The sequence below is a fragment of the Apostichopus japonicus genome, chromosome 13 (genome assembly GCF_037975245.1).
Source record: "Apostichopus japonicus isolate 1M-3 chromosome 13, ASM3797524v1, whole genome shotgun sequence".
Classification (NCBI taxonomy): domain Eukaryota; kingdom Metazoa; phylum Echinodermata; class Holothuroidea; order Aspidochirotida; family Stichopodidae; genus Apostichopus; species Apostichopus japonicus.
In genome coordinates, this window is record NC_092573.1 from 3,921,789 (window position 1) to 3,934,434 (window position 12,646).

The following is a 12,646-nucleotide window of genomic DNA, read 5'->3' on the forward strand; positions in this document are numbered from 1 at the left end:
GACCATGATCATACCAATGAAGTGGCGGCGGAACCGGGGGGGGGGGGGCTTGGGGAAGCTCAGCCCCAATGAAAGAGTTGAGGGGGCAAATGCATGATAAGCCCCCCCCCCCCAATATTTACCAAGGCTCCGAAACGTTCATCTGCCCATTTTTCAATGCATACTTGTCGATCTGTCCGATGCACACGTATACTATATAGGTGTTATAAGTTTTAGTAAATGCTGGGAGACCCTCGGCCCGTCCCCTGGCTATAGACCATGGATATATCCTTCAGGGACATTTCCTTCTAATTGGAGATGTATCTTTCGTAGGGTATATCCTTCTAAAGTGCCCTTAAGTGTTATAACTGGGTGCTCATTTCGTTTGTGCATTGCATATGGAAAAGTTTCAAGGGATTCCTTTCATCAACGACAATCACCGCGATTGTCACAGCGGGAGGGCAATCATTGGTGAAAGTATGAATATACAATGGACTCTACGATCATTAAGAAATGCTTTCTGTTTTTTTCTTATGACATTTATTTAATTATTGCATTTAATTACAAGTAGTAATTTACTACACTCAAAAACGTCTTTGCGAGTACACTATACGAGTATAATAGCTACTCTCTTAAAACACCATCGAATATACAAATTACAATGTTTTTACGGATTTGTACGTGCAATCTGAGAAATTGCAGGCTTGAGACCCATATTTTAGGGCTAGGTATTCGCAGCATAAAACACTCGGGAAGTGCCGTTTCCGGCCATCTGGGGGTTTGAAAAACCCTAAATTTTCTTGTACGCTCCGCGCCAACCGATGGTGGCGCTCCGCTTAGATAGTCTCCACACATTAGCAGGGGCGGATCCAGGGGGGGGGGGCCGACCCGGCCCCGGCCCCCCCTTTTTGGAAATCAGTTGCGTTTTTTTTATGTGGGAGTACTTTAAATTCCTAATAGGCATAACTTGGTGAAAGAAAAGCCTAATATATATCCAGCTGTTCTTCCCTGAAACGCGATCGTTTTTATTCCAAATTTGAAACTAAGGCAATTACCAGGCCTACGCGACATCACGTATTAATTAGATACGGCTCAGTACTATAGTGCTGACTATTACTGTCAGGGAAAATCAATGCACAGTTAGCAAGTATATCATAATTATCTGAATGAAACGGGGTGTAGGCGGTTTTACACTATCTAACGCAACGTAGTCGCCAAGAACCTGAAGTATTTTTAAGGGAGGGCCCAAGGAACATGAACTTATAGCATGCTCCTCGTGGTGAAGCATAATTGCACCTATTAGGTGAATTGAGTGTACTGTTAATAGTAGGAGAGACTAGTGTAGGTTCTTATGACCAACTAGACCGGTTTCTGCTCTCAAACTTTATAGGAGCTTCATCAGTAGTAGCCTTTGAATATTTTATATTCGGCCTGGGCGTCTCGTTCTCAAAATGCATCAATTTTCTGTGCACGAGTTTTTATGGGCTCATAATGCAGCTATAAGAGCATCTAAAAGAGCTTCGTGTGAACCTTGAGAGTCAGCTGATTCTTCGTTAGTATGAAACCTTGAGTTAACAAGTAAACCTTTGAGATTTTGGTTTTATTTTTTTATTTATTATATTATATATAATAATTTGGTCGCTGTCGGCAAATTTTGGGTCTGTCGGCAAAAGGAGAAAAGGTGAAGAGAGCGGAAGGGGAAGAAAGAAGGAAAGCTGAATAGAGAAAAGGAGAACGGGAGCTTCTTTATCGGTTTTTTCGATTTTCCAGTTCTTCATCTGATAAACTCATTCACCAATCCAATCACCCGACGCCTGCAAGTTAAAAACCTCTCGGCAAATAACTGATAATGTCACGGCCGTCAGTATAGCTACTGTAGCCAGGCTCAGCTAGACGAGTGCCAGAATCGCCGGCAACTCAGTGAAAGAAATGGAATTAAAGGCTTCCGTATAGGCCGTAGCCCATGAGTCGTGCTATCGTGTGACAACGTGTTGTTATTAGCCTCTGTTCAGAATGACGTCATCGCAGATGTCATTCTTCGTTCTCCGTGGAAAACTTAAGGACACGGCTCACGAATTGTACACAATTTTTAACGTTTCTCGCTTGTATATCAATGAATGTTGTTATTTCTCATTACCGGAAAGTTTTCTGAACATTTTCATCACGAAGTTTCACTATTTCAACGATCAGTGAAAGAGAAAACACAGTTCGATAATTGGTCCCAATTAATTCTTCTTCTGCCGACTGCCATAAAAATAATATCGAAATGGAAATTCTACGGTGCCAAATTTGACTTAAAATATGCACCAGATTGCATCTAAGGACGTTTGCATCTAAACTAAAAATTTTCCAAAGGGGAGGGGGACACCCCCTCCCCTTAGACCCCTCCCCCATTTCAGTCCCCACTTCCAGATCCGTCGGCAAATCAAATTTGACTTAAAATATATACCAGATTGCATCTAAGGACGTTTCAAAACTAAAAATTTTCCAAAGGGGAGGGGACACCCCCTCACCCCTTAGACCCCTCCCCATTTCAGTCACCACTTCCAGATCCGTCGGCAAATCAAATTTGACTTAAAATATACACCAGATTGCATCTAAGGATGTTTCAAAACTAAAAATTTTCCAAAAGGGAAGGGGGACACCCCCTCCCCTTAGACCCCTCCCCCATTTCAGTCACCACTTCCAGATCCGTCGGCAAATCAAATCACCCCCCCCCCCCAACAAAAGAACCTTCGCTACGCCCCTGAATAGGAAGCAAGAAATAATCCACAAATTCCGATATATTTTCGGTCGGTGATCCGTTTCCGCTTATTATCAGGCCCTCCCTTAAAAATACTTCAGGTTCTTGGCGACTACGTTGCGTTAGATAGTGTAAAACCGCCTACACCCCCGGGCCCATTTCATTAATAAGTATATCATAATTATCTCATTGAACATATCTTGTTTTATGTTTTTTCTTGGGATGAATCTGGCGTCATAATTTTCACGCAAAAGAAAAAACGAATCGACGCAATAATAGTGTATCCATTGTACATGCACTGTTGAGCGTTCTTAAATATGTGTCTATCGAGCAAAAATATGTGCACAAAAAAGCGTGTCTGCAACGTTTCTGGTTTTTCTAGTTTTTGGCGAAATGTTTCACCATTTTGCATCTAAGCACTCACAATTAACCAAAAATTTCCAAGGGGGAGGGGGCCCCTCCCCCTAGACCCCTCCCCCAGGACGCAGATCACTAAAGTGCTACCATCGGGATGTCGGCCCCCCCTTTCTCAAAATCCTGGATCCGCCCCTGATTAGCCCCCCCCCCCCAATAATTTTCCCGTTCCGCCGCGCCTGTTAACCAATGCACCAATAATAAACTATAGGTAATCCACACACTTGGACTGGTGAAACCCTCTGAATTTTGTATTCCGTATTTCTAAAGAGTATATCTAGCGGTGGTGCTTTTGACTGTAAAATTATGAGAAAAAAGAGGCTAGCAGTTGGTCAGAAGCCGTTGAATTCCTACGGTACGAAATAGCTTCTCGTTCTACTACCCCGACAACCGCACAGTGCCCTTCAGCTTAATTTCATCACCGTGATATTCTCATTTCGCTCGTATGGAACGCCATGTTAACATTTATTCAATAATTCGAGATATCTTGCAATTTAATCTCAGATATCTGCAATTAATTTCAAATATCTCGAATTAAATGGAATATATCTCGAATTATTTCAGATATCTTCAATTCAATTTGAGATTTTATTAGAACTTGCATTTTCGATATCTTGAATCTCAAATTGAGTTTAATATATCAAGAAATAAATTAAAGATATCAAAAAAGGGAAACATTGTTTGAGATATATCGAATTGAATTCGAGATATTCAAAAGTTAGTTCGAGATATCCAAAATTGAATGAGAGATATCAAGAATACGAATTGGAGATATCAAGAATTCGAATTGTAGCGCTAACAAGAAGAGCGCCATCTACTCGGCAAATACATGATAGGAAAACGAGTCATATTCAATTTCAGTGGCTGCTACTAGTATTAGTACTAGTAAACTAGATTGGTAGGCTACTAATATTACACTTAGGTCTACAGGACTGCTGTATAGACTCCAACTTTAGCACGCTATCATGGAAAAGTTTCTTGAGATTACGTAATAAACCTGCCTTGGTCGTAAAATGACCTCTTTTTGCCGTTTGTCTGCAACGCCTGCCACATATTTTTTCTTGTATGAGGGTCTTTGTGTGAACTCTGTATGATCAGGGAGTTATAGTGGAACAACTCCCTGCTCCAATTATATAACGCTACAGCTAGGAAAGTTTTGTGATTACGTAATGGACCTGCCAAGGTGGTAAATCGACCTCATGCTGTACAATTAGCCTGCTTAGCTTTTATCACCATTAGGCTCTTTGTGTAAACACTGTGTGGAAACAGGGAGTTGCTATGGAAACTCCCTGATTGGAGCCAATAAAGCATATCTTTAATGCTAGGCCTAACAGGTAACGTTAACTATAGTAATGCAAATAGTTCTTCGATTCCATTCTACTTATACGTACCAACTGAATGCGTCTGGCAGACTCAGACACTTTAGCGAGAATTTCCTCCAGTGCTTCCATAAATCAAAATCCCAATTCTTTAGATGGACCTGACAATTTCATTAGATTTTGTAAGATTTCCGATTTCTGAAACTCAAAAGTGTCACAAGGGCACGTGAAACGTGTTTTATAGGGCATATTATTCAGATGGTAGCAGCAGTGACGGGCTTCGGAGCGTGTTATGAATGCATATAACATGGCAATGTTAGCTGCTCACACATAAACTACCGATGGGCCAAGTATATAAATAAATGGTTTCCTGCGCTCCATACATTAGCAGATTTTCTTGATTTCTTTCATGTCCGTCACATTTCTAGAACTCCAGCTCATGAATTCGATTTCCGTAATTTCACTTATATCAAGAAGTTCATTGAAATATACCTTCACTCATCGATTTTCCGAAAATTTCATTGAAAGTGGAAGTACTGCTAAGACTACTTATTCGCGTTCATGCATTTTAGAGGAAAGTCACAAGTACCGGAAACTGAATTCTCTAATTCTATTTTGGATATCTCTAATTATGCTCCCGAAATCTCTAATGCAATTTTAGATATACCAAATATGTTTAAATTATTGATACCTGGAAGTGAATTAGAGATATCTGGAAATGAATCAGAGATATCTAAAAATGAATTAGAGATATCCAAAATAAATTAGAGATATCTGTGATTGTTGAATAAATGTTAATATGGCGTTCCATACGCCAGTCTTTCGGAAATTTTCCACATGTACTTTTAAATGATGGCGCTATCAAGTTATGTTATCAGGCATGATTGCGACAGTTGATAAACTCATGCCGTAATCGTGTAATAATGTCGTTGTGCACTTTGCTCCACTAACTACATGTGGACACGAAGTGCGTAAGCAGTAGTGAACTAGCGATTTATGTAGTGTGTGTATAACTACAACATTGCCTAACGTTAAACCTTGTGTGAGGTGCACCCTTTCATTACACTAACTGAATTACGAGATTTCAAAGCAAGATGAGAATTGAAAAGTGTTACTTTTGTTCGGCTCCAGTTTATCCAGGGCATGGTCAGCAGTTCGTCCGAAACGATTCAAAGGTAGGTTCCTAATTAACAAAGACCTGCAAACTGCATGTTCCTGTATATACCGACTGAAATGATGCATAGCCTAACGTTAGTCCTAACAGTAACACAGTAGCAGTTACTTAGGCCTAGGCCCCCATCGTAATTTGTAGTATTGTAATTATGTAGGTTGTCATCTTTTAAAGTCACTTGTAAATTTACCAGCTCATCAATGATGTGCAGACTGGTTGACAGGTTACTTATCCATTAACATTAAGGTGGGAGCTGTAAACCCGATTTGGTTCAATAACGATGGCGCTCTTGTCTGTCTTCCTTATTCACTCGATCATCAGGACAATAAGCGCTGTTGATCTGGCGTAACTATTGTTGGTTCAATAATGATGGTGGTCTTCCTTATTTACCTTATTGTCGGCTGAATTAGTGATCCTTTGGTGCTTATTTACCGGATAGTCAATTTAATAAGGCATGCTTATATGCCGAATAAAGGTTTAATGTGCCTGATGTAACACTTATTTAGCTGACCATTGGGAGTTAACAGGTTCAGTGGGTGGGGTTTACATAATAACATACCTCTACCTTTATCAACACCCTCCCCTAACATTAAGTATATGAAATAGTTATAAGTAAAACATTGCATGAAACCTTTAGAAGTATATACCTAATTTGTAGCCGAAATATGTCATAAAAGGCACCATTTCACATCTATTTTATTATTGGAAGGACCCTACGATGCCCTACATTAAAATATGTCATAAAAGGCACCATTTCACATCTATTTTATTTTATTATTGGAAGGACCCTATGATGCCCTACATTGATTCTGTCTGATTCAATTGACCACAGGGCAATTACCCTCTCCAAGTGCTTACAAGCATAGTTGCCAAAATATATTTCTTTGGGTAAACTCCATGGTCTTTTATACAATTACACGACACAAGTATAATGCATCGGAAGACTTTCGACTGTTTAGTTGTGATGCATCTTTACAGAAATATGTTCCTCTCTAGCCTGATAGGTTTATCAGCTCACAGAATGTTCAGATGAATAATTAACAGCACTTCGTGCAGGCCTATTTACACGATGCCAGGGTAAAAATTCACAACTTACTACTAATACAAACTGTCTCAGTTTTGATCGTCAGTTTGTTGATGTTGTTTGATAACATGGGTAAAAACTGGTGTTCTTTGCTGAATATTCTTCCTAGAGTAGTCTTTAGCCGATCCTAATAATTTATGTACTCTTTTTATGTTTTACTTCAGTCATTTAGATTCTGCAGATCAAAGTGTCACAAGGCGTTTTTGAAGAAGAAGAACCCAAGGAAAGTAAGATGGACAAAATCGTTCAGAAAAGCGGCTGGAAAAGAACTGACCGTGGTAGGTCTTTGTAGCATTGTTGAGGCTGACCCTGGTAGGTCTTTGTGGCATGGTTGGGTGTTGACTGTGATAGGTCTTTGTGGCATAGTTGGGTGCTGACCGTGGTAGGTCTTTGTGGCATAGTTGGGTGCTGAGTGACTGTGATAGGTCTTTGTGGCATAGTTGTGTGCTGACCGTGGTAGGTCTTTGTGGCATAGTTGTGTGCTGACCGTGGTAGGCCTTTGTGGCATGGTTGGGTGCATTTCATAGAGCTTACCTGGCAGTGTTCACTCCTTGCAAATTGAATTTTTCAAATTAATACATGATCTAACTTCTGCAATCACTTTAGATGGATTTACATCAATATTTTACATTCGGATGAAACCTAAATGATGCATCTCAGGGTAACTTCTATAGGAGTGGTTTTGTGGTAGATAGGTATTATGGTGCAGTCTACGTACTTAAGTGGAATGTATCCGAAATAAATTTTAATCTAAGCAGTTAACCTTGCCAAAGTGCCAGTGCACAAGAAATTTTGCATCTTTACTCTCTTCGTTCTCAGGATAACTCTTTGGAATTTGAAAAACGCCGGAACGTTCCTCTGAAATACGACAGAGAATTGTGGCAGAAGACTATTCTAGCAATGGCAAGAGTGGAAGAAATTAGGAAGAAGAGGCAGGATCAGTTTATTATTAACAGGTAAGAGGAGGGCGTAGATGGACAGGTAGGAGAGAGAGAGACAGGGGGGGGGGGTCATATAGACTGGCAAGAGAAGGGTGCTGATCAACAGCTTACAGAGTGGTGTAGATGGATAAGAGATATGATATCAAGTGGTGAAGAAGGGTTTCTCAGTTTGGGCCCTAACATCTTCTTTCAAATAAAAAGTATGAAGGTTTCTCTGAAAGTGATGTTTGAAGCCCAAATACACACATAAACAAACATTTGTGAACATGCTTGACTGTGTGAATGGGTATTTGAATCAGTTCTGACAGTTGTTTTGTCTGGAAATGAAATGTTCAGGAATAGGTAGAATTCGACTAAACATTCTACCATTAATGATAATCAATATCTGTTTATACAGGACCTGACAAGTGAAAATCACAAAAGGTCAGAGTTGTCTGTTTGAGGGAATCGCTTTGAAAAGGTTGAAATTGTTCATGGACGAGATCAGTATGTTTTTCTTCATTTGCTGTCACATGGATTATCAAAATGTCTAATTCTTTATACTCTCAGATTAAACAAAGGCAGAGCATTAAGGAAGCAGAGAGATATCAATGAAGTGAAGACCAGCATTCACCTGATACGACCACCTGCTGCTGGTAAGTCATTCTCTTTCATCCGGTTCATCCGGTTCACATTTACTCAATACCATCACCTCTGCCTTACGTTACTATTTGCTCTATGAAGCAGATTTTGATTGCCCAGACCATTGGTTTTAATGTATTTCTATGCATATCTATATTCGCACTCTCATGCTTTTGAGTATAATATCCCATTCACTTTTGTGGATAATTGCTTATATTTTTTTTTAAAAACAAAAAAAACAGAGTACTTTGGCAATATATGTGGTAAAATAGCAATCCATTACAGTTTAAATCTTAGAGCACATGACTGGTTATGGCAACAGAGGACAATATGGAATATTGAAAGGCCTGTTTAGTCTGCTCAATGAAAGAGACTCTCAATCCAACATACTCACCATCAAGAGAACTCTCCAACTATCATACTCCTTATGAAACAGACTCTCCAACTAACAATCAATCCAACAGACCCTCCAACTAACATACTCTCCATCCAAGAGACTCTTCATCTAAGGGACTCCATCCAACAGACTTTCCATCTAACACTCTCCATCCAACAGACCTTCCCTCTAACAGACTTTCCATCTGAACAGATTCCCTCTAACAGACTCAAGCTGACAGAATCTCCATCTAACACCCTCCATTCAACATACCGTCCCTCTAACAAACCTTCCCTCTTACAGACTTTCCCTCTAACAGACTTTCCTCTAACAGGCCATCCCTCTAGCAGACTTCCCATCTGAATAGATTCCCTCTAACAGACTCAATCTGACAGAATCTCCATCTAACACTCTCCATCCAACATACCTTCCATCTAACAGACTTTCAATCTAACAGACTTTCAATCTAACAGACTTCCCATCTTACAGACTTCCCATCTGAATAGATTCCCTCTAACAGACTCAATCTGACAGAATCTCCATCTAACACTCTCCATCCAACAGACTTTCCCTCTAACAGACTTTCCCTCTAACACACCATCCCTCTAACAGACTTCCCATCTGAACAGATTCCCTCTAACAGACTCAATCTGACAGAATCTCCATCTAACACTCTCCATCCAACATACCTTCCATCTAACAGACTTTCAATCTAACAGACTTCCCATCTTACAGACTTTCCATCTGAATAGATTCCCTCTAACAGACTCAATCTGACAGAATCTCCATCTAACACTCTCCATCCAACATACCTTCCCTCTAACAGACTTTCCCTCTAACAGACCATCCCTCTAACAGACTTTCCATCTGAACAGATTCCCTCTAACAGACTCAATCTGACAGAATCTCCATCTAACACCCTCCATTCAACATACCTTCCCTCTAACAAACCTTCCCTCTAACAGACCATCCCTCTAACAGACTTCCCATCTGAACAGATTCCCTCTAACAGACTCAAGCTGACAACATCTCCATCTAACACTCTCCATCCAATAAACCTTCCCTCTAACAGACTTCCCATCTGAACAGATTCCCTCTAATAGACTCAATCTGACAGAATCTCCATCTAACACTCTCCATCCAATAAACCTTCCCTCTAACAGACTTCCCATCTGAACAGATTCCCTCTAACAGACTCAAGCTGACGGAATCTCCATCTAACACTCTCCATCCAACAGACTCTCAGCGTGTTACTGCTCCTTTGTCTTGAAGTTCATAAAAACATAAGCATCAGTTTGAGTTGATTGATACATTTGTAGCTGGTGACGAAGAAACCAAGAAGAGTGCTGAGGTAGTAATGTGAGACCTGGTTACATCTCTGGTCACTTTTTTTGCAAGAATGGAAAACTCTAAACCTGCTACGCTTCAGAACACCTATTTCTGCACATCAATTGCAGAGAAAGTATTTTATATATTAAAAGCAAAATTTATAAGTTTCTTGTTTATTTCAAATTTTCCTGCAGATTTGAAGAAGAAGAGAGAAGCTGAAGCAGAAGTGCAGGTCATTCCAGATACTGAGGATGTGGAGATGGTTGAAAACTGAACGAAAAAAGGGACCCCACTTCGAACAATGGACATAAATAAAAAGTGGACTTGGCTTCTTTAGATAGACATGGACTTGAAAAGCAGACTTTTCACTTTCAAGTTCATTATTAGTACTACCATCAGACTGTCTGTGTTATCAATTATCAGGAAAAGACGCAATGGGGCGGCGAACGGGTGCGTACACAGCTTCACAACGCTGTGAATCGACCGATGGTGCTGGAGCAGGAAACAAAGCAAGATATCTGGCACCTCTGATGATGGAACTGGCGATGCCACGGTTTTGAGAGGGGAAACAGATTGGTCAATCTGCCCCTGGTCGGGTTTTAAGCCGGGTAAGGGACTGGTCAATCTGGTCCGGTTTTAAGCTGGGTAATGGATTGGTCAGTCTGCCCTGGTCCGGTTTTAAGCTGGGTAATGGATTAGTCAGTCTGCCCTGGTCCGGTTTTAAGCTCGGTAACGGATTGGTCAATCTGCCCTGGTCCGGTTTTAAGGAGTGTAATGGATTGGTCAATCTGCCCCTGGTCTGGATATGCATCACTGAAAAATTATTTTAAGAATTAAGTCATAATCATGACAGCTTCACTGAAGGTTGTCTGCTGTAATGGTGGGAAGTTTATCTCATTCAAAAAGGCAGGGGGGGGGGGTTGAATTAGAACTTCTGTACCTTTAATGGAGGGCTTTAGGAACTTTGGTACCTTCAATGGAGGGCTTTAGGAAGATTGGTACCTTTAATCGAGGGCTTTAGGAAGATTGGTACCTTTAATGGAGGGCTTTAGGAGCTTTGGTTCCTTAATGGAGGAACTTTGGTACCCTTAAGGAAGGGCTTTAGGAACTTTGGTACCTTTAATCGAGGGCTTTACGAACTTTGGTACCTTTAGTTGAGGGCCAAAGGAACTTTCGTACCTTGAATAGAGGGCTTTAGGAGCTTTCCAATCTATGAATAAGGTAACATGCCATCTAGTGAAAAAAAATTCCCTCTGTAGAAAAGTTCCCTTCAATACTTGACAGGTTGATATAGTGTTAGGGCCAACATAATTGATAAGAAAACAATTCATTCATGTCAAAACTGGTCTACTACACCCCCCCCCCCCATCAACGGACCTCCCACCACCCACCCTCCAATAATTTGATTTGCTGTATCTCTGTTGTCCTCAAAATGTGTGAAATACCGCTTGCTTAATGTCCAAGAAAATAGGGCTTCCTGACTGGTTTTACAGATTTAACTCGTCTCATATTGATGCATGTTTGTGAATGCATTACATTTAACATAGCTTTCACTGTAAATGGCAGGTTAAAGCTGCTCACCTAATAAATGTGTAAGTTGCAAATAGTTAAGTACCAGGGATTTTGCTACAGTAAATAATAGCGTGAAGTACTGGTTAAACACAACGATGCTATGGATGTATGTTTAGAAGAAGATGAAGACATCAGTCAATAAATAAAAATTAAAAAATAAATTCTAGACATGGAGGTTACCTAGCTGTGTCGTTCTGTTTGCTTCATCTCTGCAAGCTGTAGTATCATCCGCTTGAAATGTTTTTCTTTATCGTGGCAAATCCTGCAAGTTGTTCAATTTGGTTCCATGTATTTAATGTTTAGAAAGGGTAAAATATATATTTGGTCATAAATGCCTGTTTTTTTTTTTGTAATTGACCAGCTAATATGTCTGAAATTCTTGAAATTTTATCAGAATACTAACTAGATCTCACGTCACAAAGTGTTATGTTTTCAGTGGGATCAATTGTGAACGAGAGTGTGTGACATGTTCAACTTGATCTGGGCATGGTTTGTACCAAAAGGGTTGTAAAATACCATATAATGGATTGTTTCGGGACACACACACTAAAATATATGTACCACAAAGGGGACCGATTGTCTCATTGGCATCCACAGGGTTATGTAGTGCCCGTAGTCGGAGAATGAGGAGCCAAGGGACAAGCCAAAAGAATCTGTATGCTTCAAAATTCCCAGAATGAAGAGGATTTTGTTGTTCAAATGTTGTTGAAGAGACAAAGTAAAAAAATGGTATTTGGTTTTTATTATGAATTAAATACAAAAGAATACATATACACGACTGAACATGTGTTTGTCATTTGTCTGTTTCGTATTGCATGTCTATGGCAAGCCATGTGGGACAAACACCGCATAATATATCCGCGTATTAATTCGAATATATACGCGTATTAATTGTATATGTGTAAAGTTTCGCTTTTTGAAGCGATCTCGCGAGCCCACCAAAACATTTATCGTTGGTATATGTACACAGCAAGAGCGGAATTGTTTTTTCGTGTATATTCTAATTAATCCGTGCATATATTGGATTTAATCTCCATATGTATTTTATTTAATACGCGGATATATTTTCGAATTAATACGTGTATATATTCGAATTA

At 39.9% G+C, this 12,646-nt stretch overlaps 1 protein-coding gene across 1 annotated transcript; it reads left to right on the top strand.

Moving 5' to 3' along the window:
- The first annotated feature begins 5,386 nt into the window (after positions 1-5,386).
- On the top strand, positions 5,387-12,327 carry LOC139978560 (probable ribosome biogenesis protein RLP24). Its single transcript, XM_071988872.1, has 5 exons — positions 5,387-5,630; positions 6,875-6,988; positions 7,530-7,666; positions 8,201-8,286; positions 10,172-12,327. The coding sequence occupies exons 1-5, from the start codon at positions 5,550-5,552 to the stop codon at positions 10,249-10,251; spliced, it is 498 nt and encodes a 165-aa protein (XP_071844973.1). The 5' UTR covers positions 5,387-5,549; the 3' UTR covers positions 10,252-12,327.
- The last annotated feature ends 319 nt before the right edge of the window (positions 12,328-12,646 follow it).

Excerpts from the sequence above, each read along its gene's own strand:
- LOC139978560 (XM_071988872.1), top strand. The coding sequence starts at position 5,550 with ATGAGAATTGAAAAGTGTTACTTTTGTTCGGCTCCAGTTTATCCAGGG. Across the intron at positions 6,989-7,529 it reads CTGGAAAAGAACTGACCGTG|GATAACTCTTTGGAATTTGA; the intron begins GTAGGTCTTTGT and ends CTTCGTTCTCAG. Across the intron at positions 7,667-8,200 it reads GATCAGTTTATTATTAACAG|ATTAAACAAAGGCAGAGCAT; the intron begins GTAAGAGGAGGG and ends TTATACTCTCAG.